Source organism: Haliotis asinina, chromosome 8, assembly GCF_037392515.1.
Source record: "Haliotis asinina isolate JCU_RB_2024 chromosome 8, JCU_Hal_asi_v2, whole genome shotgun sequence".
NCBI lineage: Eukaryota > Metazoa > Mollusca > Gastropoda > Lepetellida > Haliotidae > Haliotis > Haliotis asinina.
Genome location: NC_090287.1, coordinates 63,375,814 through 63,388,192, shown reverse-complemented (window position 1 = coordinate 63,388,192; position 12,379 = coordinate 63,375,814). Strand labels below are relative to the sequence as shown.

General features: G+C 41.8%; 1 protein-coding gene across 1 annotated transcript in view; it reads left to right on the top strand.

The window, feature by feature from the left end:
* LOC137293888 (uncharacterized) overlaps positions 1-12,379 on the top strand; it is a 57,368-nt gene that overhangs the window by 23,501 nt on the left and 21,488 nt on the right. Inside the window, exons 36-39 of the mRNA XM_067824672.1 lie at positions 86-202; positions 381-513; positions 782-956; positions 1,176-1,452. Of these exons, the coding sequence (XP_067680773.1) occupies positions 86-202; positions 381-513; positions 782-956; positions 1,176-1,452 (702 nt within the window). The remainder of the gene's footprint in view (positions 1-85; positions 203-380; positions 514-781; positions 957-1,175; positions 1,453-12,379) is intronic.

The following is a 12,379-nucleotide window of genomic DNA, read 5'->3' as shown; positions in this document are numbered from 1 at the left end:
CTTTATATGATGTTCTTTTTCCTAATTATGATTTATGCACATTGCTGTTTTCACTGTTGAACTTACACATGACTTAATGTGACAGGTTCTATGCCAGGAGAGGATGACATCAGAGAGTTCACAAATGTTGGACAGGTCCACCATACCACGTTCTCAGGTCTGCGATTACAAGATGGACACGTCGTCTATGCTAGTGTTAGAGGTACATGGTCCAGAAGAAGTGTTTCAGTTGATCTAATTGTATCAGTTATGCCACTGAGAAGATCCAAATGTAGCACTTTTGCAACAGACTGAATTACTAGTATATTACACTTTACATAATTATATGCATTGCGTTCATATGTGTAGGATGTTTATAAGTATGAATTTTATCTTTACAGCCACCGACTTTGTCAACCATCACACTGCAATATCTTCAGCAGGTTTTGTCACAGACTCTTCTCCGCCCTATCTCACGGGAAGGAACATACAAGTTGCATCAAGATATATCACATTGCCTGACCTCCCAGTGTGGTAACGAATAAAGTTTTTAGAAGCAACCGCTTTTCCTTATGTTTTTAATTGAAAAAGCACACCCAAAAGATATGTTTTGATTGTTCCTCGTTTAAATAGTTAATCTGTACACAAATATTTGTTCCGTCAGATCTCCTTTTCCAATTTTGGCTTGAAGTTTCTCCCAGACACCACTGTATCATTGGTAGTCCGGTCTGCACTCTTACTCTGGATATTCAATAATGTCATGACAAAAAGTGATGATTTTTGCTGTGTTGCATTATTCCAGCTGGGAGGGAGTGTTTGTGGACGAAGAAAGTGGAGTAAAACACTTCGATGTTTATGTTGGAAGTAGACCAGGGCACCAGGATATCTTGGTATTGCGAGGAGTACAGGGGCTATGTACAGAACTGGACCTTTCCCAAACAATGAAAGATGGTCATAGTGTGTATGTTACTGTGAAGGTGATTGTAATTTTGTCATAAAACTTTCGAACTTAATACTGTATGAGAATTAAGAGATTGGGTAAAACGACCAAACGGCTTATCAAAGAGCATTGTCATCAGTCGTACAAGAAAACGTGGTCGCATGGAAGCATATAAATTTATATCAAACCAACGCAAGTCTTTCATGATTTATCTGTTTATGGCCACTTCATATATGTATTTCCCTCCACTTTGCAGGCCTACAATAGAGTAAGCCTCACCGCATTCATCACGTCACGTGCCCTAGAAATGGATACAACGCCCCCTACTGTTGGTCAGGTGTTTGATGGAAGATCATCAGCTAGTTCAGAAGAGGTGAAAGATGAAGATTACATCATCAAGACTGAGGACATGGGAGCTCATTGGGAGGAGTTTTCTGATCCCCATTCAACCGTTTCTCATTTCCTGGTCAAGGTTGGAACCTGCTCTGGGTGTGAGGACACAGTAGCGGAATTTGATGCAGGTGCAAGAACAGGTGGGTTAGATTGGGTAGGTAAGGTTGTTGCGAGGGTGTATTTTCTTTAATTTGTATTGTTATTGATTAAGTTATAGTTATCTTGGGTCACAATGTTTAGAGGTTTGAATGATGGTTGTTATAGGTCACACATATTGGCAATAGTGTTTTAGCGGCACGCCTTCAGGTAGCGCTTTAGAATTGCCTCCCTTTGGTGTGTTTTGTCTCTTATTGAACTCGAAGCTTCGACGCTTTGCTGGAATGCTCACGAATCAGTGACTGTGTATATATTGGTTGGTTGGTAAGGTTGGTTGTTGTGGTGACAACACACACACGGACTTACACTTGCATTGTGTCATCATGCAGTCTACCTACATCTGTCCCCCTCTTTTCGTCAACATTCAACCTAAATTCAACACTGCTTCATTGTGTAACATTTAGTAGAAATATTTCTCACTGAAAACCAAGACTTTGGTGAGTTGACATTATATTTGTGATCCGTTAGATATGACACAGTTTCATTGTTATATTGTATCTTGCTCTTGTCTGCACAATACATTTTAATGAATATACTTCTAAAAAAGAAGCGCATAGCTGAACATTGTTATCAAGTTATACACTTAAGGTACAGTAATACAGGGCAGTCATGAAGAAAACCTGAATGAACATTAAAGGTTCAATACTGCAAGAAACTGTACGTCACAAATGACAAGTGTTCCAAGGTCAAGGTCGCAGAGCAGTCAATATCTTGTGTGGCCACCATTAGCATCAATGGTTGCTTGGTATCGTCGTCCCATAGACGTGCTCTTCCGTCGGGACGTCGCAGCATGTAACGTGACCCATCACTGAAGACAACAGTTCTCCACCGATGCAATATGCATGGGAGATGTTGACGACACCACTATCCTTGTTGTTGCCGATGTTGACATGTAAGGACAGGTCCCTGCAAAGGTTTTCTGGAACGAATACCAGCCTCGCGTAAGCGGTTTCTCACAGTTTGATAAAAAATTGAGTCTTGGCACTACCGATGTTGTGAAAGATGCTGTGGTGAACCTCCGTAAATGTTGAAGCCGAATAAACCTGTCCTGAGCGGGCGTGGTCACGAGGGGTCGACTTGACCTGGGGCTGCTGACCCTTGCTGCTGGTAGCGATGACGAAGTCTTGCTATGGTACTCTGTGACATATTTTATTCACGAATGTGAACGGGATTGGGGACAAGTTATCCAACTTAAAATACCCGCTCCTACCCTACTATTTACATACGTACATTTTTAATTTTATACATCTTAGAAAAGAAAAGAGAGAAGAGGCAGGACAATGAAAGAGAGGAAGGAATGCAATTTATGTAATCACACAAAACGTTTTGATGGTTGAATGTAGGTTTGCACACATTTAAAAACGTATTCATTCTGTTCAGTAGTCATATCAGGACTTCCATATAACATCAATGACAGTGTGATTGGAGAATCTTGTTTTACAATACTTTTTAGATTTAACATTAATATCTCTCTTTGAATGTTATGCAGTGTACACTCCAATAGGAAGTGATGAACATTTTCACAAGCATTGCCACAGTACCAAGAGGCAGAATCTCTCATTTTAAAACGATGCATATTTTAGCTGACTAGACATATATCTCAACTTTGTGTGTATAATATTAAGTTTTCTAATTCCAGACGAGTAATATGATTGAGCTACAGGTTGCTCGCACTTTAGGTATGACTTGAAACTTTGCAATGAAGGTGGATTTCTTTCGGTCTCAGGAATATTATTCCACATTCTAACAGTTGATGGAAAAAAGGAATCAAAGTTAACGAAAGTCTTAGTCTTGCAGGAGGGACGATTATACTGTTAGCATCCCTAAGGTTATAATTAGATCTTGATCCCACACTATCTGGAATAATATCTTTTAAGTATACAGGGGCCAAATTATTTTGAATTTTCTAGAATAGACAAAGTTTTCTTCTTTTTCTTCGCTCGTCAAGATTTTCCTATCTTGTCTCATAATACAGAATTTGCCGTGAGGTATATCTATGTAGACCCGTTACTATTCTGGCAGCTTCTAACTGAAGTTTCTCTAAGTTTTCTTTCTGTTGTACAGCACAACCATCCCACAATTCACAAGCATATGTGGTCTGATAAATACCTTATAGATAGTGTCGACTGTACTCCTGTTTAGTAAGTATTTCAGTTTCCGCATAGATGATATCATTTTTGAGCACGACTTGATAATTTGATTAGTGTGACAAGACCATTTGCCGTTTGCCTCAAATGTTACTCCGAGATGTTTATGATTGTTTACCAAATTGATTTGCTTCGAATAAAAAAAAATAATTTCAATTGTTCAGTTTCATCAATCATGGAGAACAACACTGCTTCGGTTTTTCCAGGATTATATGAGACCAACCAGTTTTTGCTCCAGTTATATAATATGTTTAAATTGGCATTGAGAGAAGTTTCAATTTCTTCAGTACTTTTCGATGATTTTCCAACAAGGTATCGTCAGCAAAAAGTCTTGTTGCACAATCTAATTGATCAGCAATATCGTTAACATAGACCACGGATGAGAGGGGCCCCACTACTGATCCCTGTGGGACACCAGCTGTTAAATACCTGGGCTTGGATATAGCTCCGTTTATGAAGACATGTTGACTGCGATCACTTATATATAACTCGATATCCACTGTGAAAGATGGCCTCTGATACCATACATCTCTAATTTACGAACGAGTCCTTTGTGCCACACACGATCAAAAGCTTTGGACACATCGCAAAATATCATACAATATTTTTCTTTGCTGCCGAGGGATGTACAAATATGATGGTAAAGTTCAATTAATTGGTGGACAGTTGAGTGACCTGCTTCAAAGCCTGATTGATACTTGTAAGAAAGTTTGTTAACATGAAAATAGTTACACAGGTTTTTATATACCACTCCTTCAAACAGTTTTCCTATACAACTTATAAGAGAAATAGGTCTATAATTGGAAACAATAGACCGATCACCTTTCTTATACAGTGGCATGACATATGCACTTTTCCATTTGTTTGGATACACACTATATTGCAATGATAGGTTAAACAGTAAACACAGGGGTTTAGACAGGGAATCAACGGTGTTCTTTAATAAGTTATGACTTATTCTATCAGGCCCTGACGCTTTATTTAGCTGTAAACTTTTCATAACATCAGATATTTCCTTCTCAGAAATTACTATTTTCTCTAACTGCATATCGGTCCTTGATGGAAAATGTGGTAATGGTACATCTTTATCATTCAAACGACATATTGATTCGAAATATGTATGAAGCGTTTCAGCTTTTTCCAGATCAGAAAATAGCGTTGGAAATTCATCATCAATATTCTGCTTGAAAGGGGGAATATGCGTAGTAGAGCCCGAGTTCTTAACAATATAACGTAATAATGTCCAATATGAAGATTTATTTTCAGAGTATAATTCCAATAGTAGGCCATTAATATTGGAATAAAAGTTTTCTTTCGCATAGCATTTCATGTTGTTTACTCTATTTTCCTGGTGTTTATAAGCTTTTTTATCGCTCTCTTTTTTTTGTTTTCTTGGCCTTTCTCCGTAATCGGTCTCTTTTTCGGGATTCCCTCCTCAAAGTAGAGTCATACCATGGTTTGTCATTTGGACGAATAGTTACTATTTTTCAAGGAATGCATTATTTGACATGTTGGGTAAATTTGTTATAAAACAGTGAACAAGCATCATTAACATTTGAGCATCCATTATATAAGTCCTTCCATTCTGTATTTTCTATAAGATAATTGAGCATTTCATAATTACCCTTATTGTAACACCAGATTTCTCGCTTATAGGTTATGCTGTTACATAACTGCGTACTTATGTTCACATACGTTCCCCTGTGATCACTTATGTTGTTATCAAACTCAACTACACCACTGTCACCAACGTCAATGTCTTCACTGACAATGACATGATCAAGCAATGTACTACTTGTTTTGGTTACTCTAGTTGGTTCTCATATAACATTTCTTAATTTTTTCATATCCAAGAGTTCACTTACGTTAAGTTTTCTAGCGGATAAGAGATTTTCATTTATATCACCACCAACAACAACCTTGGACGACATGTCAAGAGCGCTTTCAACGCTATTATCTAACCGAGCCCAAAAGTCCAATGAATTATACTCTGGTCGGTATACTGTACATAGTAGCAGCGAAGTTTGTGGTAAATATATCTGTATCCAAATTGTTTCATCGTAGATATTTTCAAGTTCTGGAATTCTCTTAAAAAACAGACTTTTATTAACATAAACTAATAAGCCACCCCCAAACATATTTCTGTCTTTGCGTACTGGCTAGTGGAAGTTTTCCTAGATTAGCGTTTCAGTTTTGTCGTCCAAGTGCGTTTCCGTGAAACAAACAACGTTGTGATCTGATAAGAATTCACTCAAATTCAAATAAGAAAGCTTGTTACGTACACTTCTAGTATTTAGATGGAAAATAGACAATGAATGGTCACCGACAGTGTTGGGTTGCACGTCCCTAGCAATCAATAATAACAATAGTAACACAAAGATTACGCTAACATTACCAGCCTGTGACTGAAGACAACAGACAGTGAGAAACATCGTGCATGCTTTCCATTCGTTACAGAAGATCTCAAACATCAATTTCACGTACAAAGAGCGTTACAGTGTCAAGCGAAAGATGCGCTTAAAGGACTATCTATCTATCTAACCTGTATTCTAAAGTTTACACAATTAAAGACTCCAATCACCACACGATGTTGCATAATATCATTACCCATGTAAGTACAGGGAGAGTAGTATATACTCAGATGAAAATAGATGAAAATATGACATTATGTGATTAAACAAACATTGCACTGTTATTTCGTGTTGTCGAGAGCAAATGTTAAACTTGAGTGTGATCACAACATATTTCGGGTAGATAGAACAAATACGGATAAGTACACTTTCACAGATAGCTGATAATAGTTGAAGAATGGATCTGATAAAGGCAGAAGAAAGAAGCTTGAACAGTATGATAGAGATAGAGTTAGAGAGGAGGAATTTAAGTATCAAGGGATTCATAACAATACAAAAAACTATCCAACAGCCAATGACACATAGAACAAGGAACATAAGACATTAAATCATCATTGTGGAGATCAACAGTTTCGCATATACATATTTACAATGTGTCTACTTACAGGATATATACAACTGAGTGGATAATACATTTAGTACAGTCGCATATTATCCGGGTGATCCAATTAAGTTCTATTTATATTTGACCAGGTCGGCCTCGCACGAGATCACATGAGTTGCTCCCTCCGGCTGTTCTAGGATGTAAATTCGTCCATCGCGTGTCCATGTCGTCTCATTTTTATGTCTTTTCATCAAGTCTCTTGTGCACTTGAAAAGTTTGCTCCTGTGTTGCATAAGATCTTCAATGGGATATTTTGTTCTCAGTTTTGACCTGTTGATAATTACTTGTCGTTTATCACAGTAGGACACAAACTTGACTATAATATCTCGTCTTTTCTCCGAATGTTTCCTGCCGATTCGGTGACTCCTGTCGATGTCCGAGTTTTCAGCACTTCTGTTACCAGTTCGTCTGTATTTTCTCCCTCGTTTTCGGTTATCCCTGCAATTCTGACAGAATTTCTTCTGCTATACTGTTCTAAATCATCCGTTTTCTGCGTAGCTTCTTTTCTAAGCAGTACAATATCTGCTTTGAGGGGTTCGATCTCGCCTTTTAGATCAGAGATTTTTCGGCTTGGAGAGGTTGCACAACAGATTTAAAATGCTCAGTTATGAGATCAGCAGCGATCTTCATAAATGCTTGCTGAAATTTCTCTTGTAACTGAGGCAGCGTTAACGCACTAGAGAGTTTCGATGTTAATACATCTGTTGATGCATCATTGATGATTTGGAACACTGAGGTAGACAGAAACAGGGGTGTTTTATCAGCATTTGGTGTAATAGTTCTGTCATTACCTGGACTTGCGGTAGCTGCTGTCTGTTTAGGCGTACTTGCCGATGTTGGTGACAACGCACTAAAGCTGTGATCCGGTGGGGCCTGAAAGAATAGTGTCGGCTGTAACATCGGTTTTGATGACTTAGGCGGCTGATGTTCTACAGGTGACGTCTGTCTCCTTTTTTCACTTACCGACCGCAAGCGTGGCGTCTTTGAATCATTTGTCCGTTGTTTTCCCCTCGTCATGGCGAAAACAAGTTCAGTTGTAGAGTATATCCAGCAGATAAGTTACAAATCACAACAGACACTAGTGAAACATATGGGAGTACGGATTTTCACTGATCGGTTGCCATGGATAAAGTTATCCAAAACTTAGTGAGAGCTCACTCACACACGTCTACCCGTTGCCGCCAGTCAACTGTCGCAAGAGCGTTGAAACCCCCCGACTTTTGTTGGAAATGATGCATGGAATGTGCGTGCCAAAGGCAACGCATGTATTTCTTCTCGTTCACAATTTATTGCATTTATTAAGGAAAACAGATTTTGGTGCGTTTTGGCGAGTTGAGTAGTATATACAATGGGGGTTCTGGACCACTTTCAAGAAATGTCTCTACAAAGCCTTATTTACTAAATAAGGCTTTGGTTGGGACCTTAGATCTTGCTACTATTACCCCTACTACAAAAAGGTTGGGTGTCTATGAAACAGTTTACCGTGTATTGGTTGGAGGTAACACTGTGCCGTACGGTCCGATCAATAATTCTTCTCTTACAAACCCCCTACCCGGCCCACCCCTCAAGTAGTACAAGTTAGGTTCGTCGGCTTTCATATCCACTTTATCTATGTTGTAAGTTTTGACTGACCATATAGGATCGGTGACTCGCTTACGGCTATCGCCCTCATGTTCCCCCGGCTGGTATAGATACCTCACTAGGGCCCTATCTGGTATCTGTTTCTCCTTCCCACGCAATGGAGCGGCCGACTCTGCAACTATTGATTTTAGTTTGATAGCGTCTGCCGGTTTCTTACCGGTGAGACGGGTGACTTCATGGTTGATTGCCAACACCACCTTGGGTAACCTCGTGACCCATTCAGTCGATCGTTTTCCAGGGGTGACCATCTCCCTAGCATACTGATGGCCGAACAAGCGCTCAGCCAAAGTCCTATTAAATCTCTCAACTATGGCTTGGCTGCGATGGGCTCCGGCCGTGCCACGCCTGACCTTTGTATCGTGTTTGGCTAGCAGTTGTGACACGGCACCCATGAACTCCCGTCCGGGGTCAACTTGCAGCTCTGTTGGCCACGTCAGCGGACTGCGTTTGTATATGCGTTCGAATCCTCTGGCTACCTGGGCCGAATCTTTCGTGGTCAAGGGTTCGGCTTCCTTGTAACGACTGGCTACGTCCACTACGGTTAAGGCATACTTGTACCTCTTGTCGTGGGGTAGGAACAGTAGGTCTGCCTGGTGAACGCTATTAGGTATGTTAATACCGAACCTCCTTCTAGGCACGTAGCGTGGTGCCGGCAAATAGATCTGCCACAGGGCTTGTTTTTCAAGCCACGCTTTGGCTTCCTCCGGGGGTACTCGCGCTATTTTAGCTAGCTTATATACTGCGCTAGCTCCTTTCCAGTACCCACGCGGGCTGTAGTAAATAGCCTCAAATTTTTTCATGTCCATACGCGTATGTGTTTATCCCATCAATAGCTATCCAACGTTTCGTGTCCATAGGCGACAGGGACGTCTTGTTTATAGTCAGTCCGTATATCTTATGTCCATCACTTCTAAGTGTGTTCATTTTATGCCTAAAGGTACGGGTCTTGAACAGGGCTTCCTTGAATCTGGCGTGTTTGATGTGTTGTTTCACCACATACTTCTTAACCCCCTTAGCCTTCCGGATCTCACTATTGTCGGCTTTCAGTATGGAGTACATCTTCGGTCTCAACCCTATGTACTCGGCTATGGGCGTGCCAGCACACTCGTCCTTCATCTTACCTAGGACCTTTTTATTTACAGTACTGTGTATGGCATGGGTCTTAGGGTAATCGCTGGTGTCGTATAAATCGAGGTGTTTTTTCATGTCCTCGTACACGTCCTCGGTTCGAATCTCCATCAGCAGGGAATCCGTGTCAGTGTACAGCACTTCACACCTGTCACCGTACTGTTTCTTGAGCTCGTTGTAGTAAAAGTCGTACATCAGGTGTTTGGATTAATCGAGGATGCTCATCCCCACGTAAACAGGCCGGTTGAATTTTATGTGGCTTTTCTTCATGTGTAGGGCAACCAGGTTGTCTGTGAATATCTTACTACGGTTGAATGCCGGACTGGCTATCAATCTCCTGAGCTTGTCTTCCTCACTCGACCGAACCAGCTTCACGGTCACGCGTTTCCTCAGGTTCTCCATAGTCTTACCAAACACCGAGTTGTTCATGAGCTTGTAGAGATTTTTCTCAAAATCACTGGTGGCTTTTTTTCGTAGGTCTGTGTTCATTCTGATGTAGGGCTCCATCCATGGGCTCTGGTCGAACATGAGCACCCTGTGTATTTTGGTCAGCCTCATACCCAACGACAGGTACAGCTGTAGGTTGCGATAGTGAACGATGTACTTGGTCTTATTCATTAAGTTAGGCACGAGTTTTTCAACGTCTGTCACACGCCCACCTGACAAGTTATGTTGGTACTCAGACATCCAGTCTGGGTTAACCCTCATACGTTCGGGGGCCAGGGGGTAGCTGTTGTGCGATGTGTGTAATTCCTTGGTATACTCTGTCAACCTCGAGGATATAACCTTTGTTCGAATCTGGTGCAACCCCCATAACATCAACGTGGGGTACCCATTCGAATCCCCCTGTAGGTAGATACTGACTCATGGCCCAGCCGTACAGGTTGTTTGCGTCGAGGTAGAGAATGTGATTGGTTGGTTTGTTAGGATCGTAACCTTTCACGTATTGATTATTTGCTTTCGCGTATCGTTTGGATGCCATGGAAATCCCACCTCGCAAACCTTTCTCAATGAATAGGTGCATGTCGTAATCTGTGAGCAATTCCAAATTAACTCCGGTCTTTTTAAGCAAGGCGTCCCACGACAGACCTGGGCTGGTGTAATACCATGCGGGGTCGAGTTTATACTGCTTTAAACACGTCCGCCTAAACGTCTCAAACACGTCGGCTAACAGCAGTACATCTGTCCTCAAGTACAGGTCGTGATAATCACCCAGGTTCTTACAACCCAGTTTATTCCATATGTTAGTCGCGTGCGAGTAATCATCTCGTGAGACGGACGCCTCATTCAGCTTGCTATAAAAGCAGTCAATAGGGGGTAGTCTGGTCTCGGTGAACTTGGCCCAACTATCCATGTACTCATAGGGGTACACACCCTTCCTCATAAGCAGGGGTCTAGTCTCGGCGTCTGTGTATCGATCGGTGATAGGGAAGGTATTGTTGGCCTTGACCAGACTGTCGAGTGACGACAGGAGGAACTGAAACGAGTCAATGAACCTAAGTCCGTTTAAGCTGAAGGAGATGTATCTCTCCATGTTGTTGGGGATGCACGTTATATTACCATCGATTTTCGCGATGGCCTGCATGATCCAGTGTGAGTCATACCCTCTCAAGTTGTGAAAGACAACGGGGATGTTTATTGTCTTAGGGTTGATTTTAAGCTTGAGGTTGCACGCGTTGTGAGCGGCGCCTCTATACTTACCAGTTATGTGACAGTGATCTCTCACCGAATCACCGTTAAGTGGTGATTCACACACGTGACAGTTAGTGCTACTAGCGTGGGCTAGCCTGTCGACTCGGGTCAGACGCATGGGAGCGATTTTATACAATGCATTCCTAATAATTTTTTCTTCCTCCTGCAAACACTTTAGAAACCTTTCAGCCGCGTCAGGCCCCCTATACACTACCGGAGCTTTCGTTTCCCCGTCACAACGGACGACAATGTATCCAAACGAACAGGCTTTATGCTCTTGTGTCTTGTGGGTGAAGCTACCACTGGGAGCCTCGCCGGCGGCACCACTGGGGGGTGTGGGGGATTCCCCCACAACTAAGGCCTCGAAGTCGGCGAATATGATATAAGGCACAGACATTTGGTTCTTGTGGTTATTGAATTTTAGGATATTATCACCTTCCTTAGGCATGTCGACTCGTATGGCCGTCTGCCCCACACCTTGACAATCATCCCGGTGGGATTCTAATAAATCAGCTCGACTGAAACCGTGTAGGCATCGTTCACAGAAGTGGGTCTTTTCTCTGTGTGCCGATTGGTCATACAACAGCCTGCTAAAGTGTTTTATCCATGTGTAGTGATACTTGTCACCTCGCTGGATCATGAATATATTGATAACTTGGCGATCCTTCACCGGGCTGACCCTGTGTACTATTGTTGTGTTACCGTCGTGCCCAAAGACATTTATAGTCAGATTATTCTGTTTTTCTACTTTAGTGATCTGGGATATGGGGATGGGTTCATCTATACCATCCCAGTTGAGCCCATCGTCTTGGGGATAGCTAGAAAGCCTATCTGAATGAGTGCCAGCTGGAAATAAGGCTGACCTGATAGCTAACCTCAGGCAATCGTTTCCTCTATTCTTAACGTTTACTATGGCATGTTTGTTCCTATAGTAGGGGGGCAAGGCTAGGTATGACCCGCCTCTGAACGGCACGTAGTTAGCTATGTCTAGATAGACATTATCGATTTTATCTACAGCCCACCCGGACCCCAAGTGTGTGTAGCGTTCTAGGTATTCTCGTATCTGCTGAAAACTGGTATCGATTGATGCGTCAATGGTCTCTGTATGTGTGGCGACCTCTTGTTTACCTCGGAAGTAAGGCTGAACATACTCAGTGGCCCCTGTGGGGCCCCCAACCTGCTTATCGAGCGACATTTTCACTGTGATCTGAAACTTGATACTTCTTAGGTTATTTAGTTCCTGGTTGACCTTATCAGCTATCAGAGGCTTGATATCTGTAATGTCTAT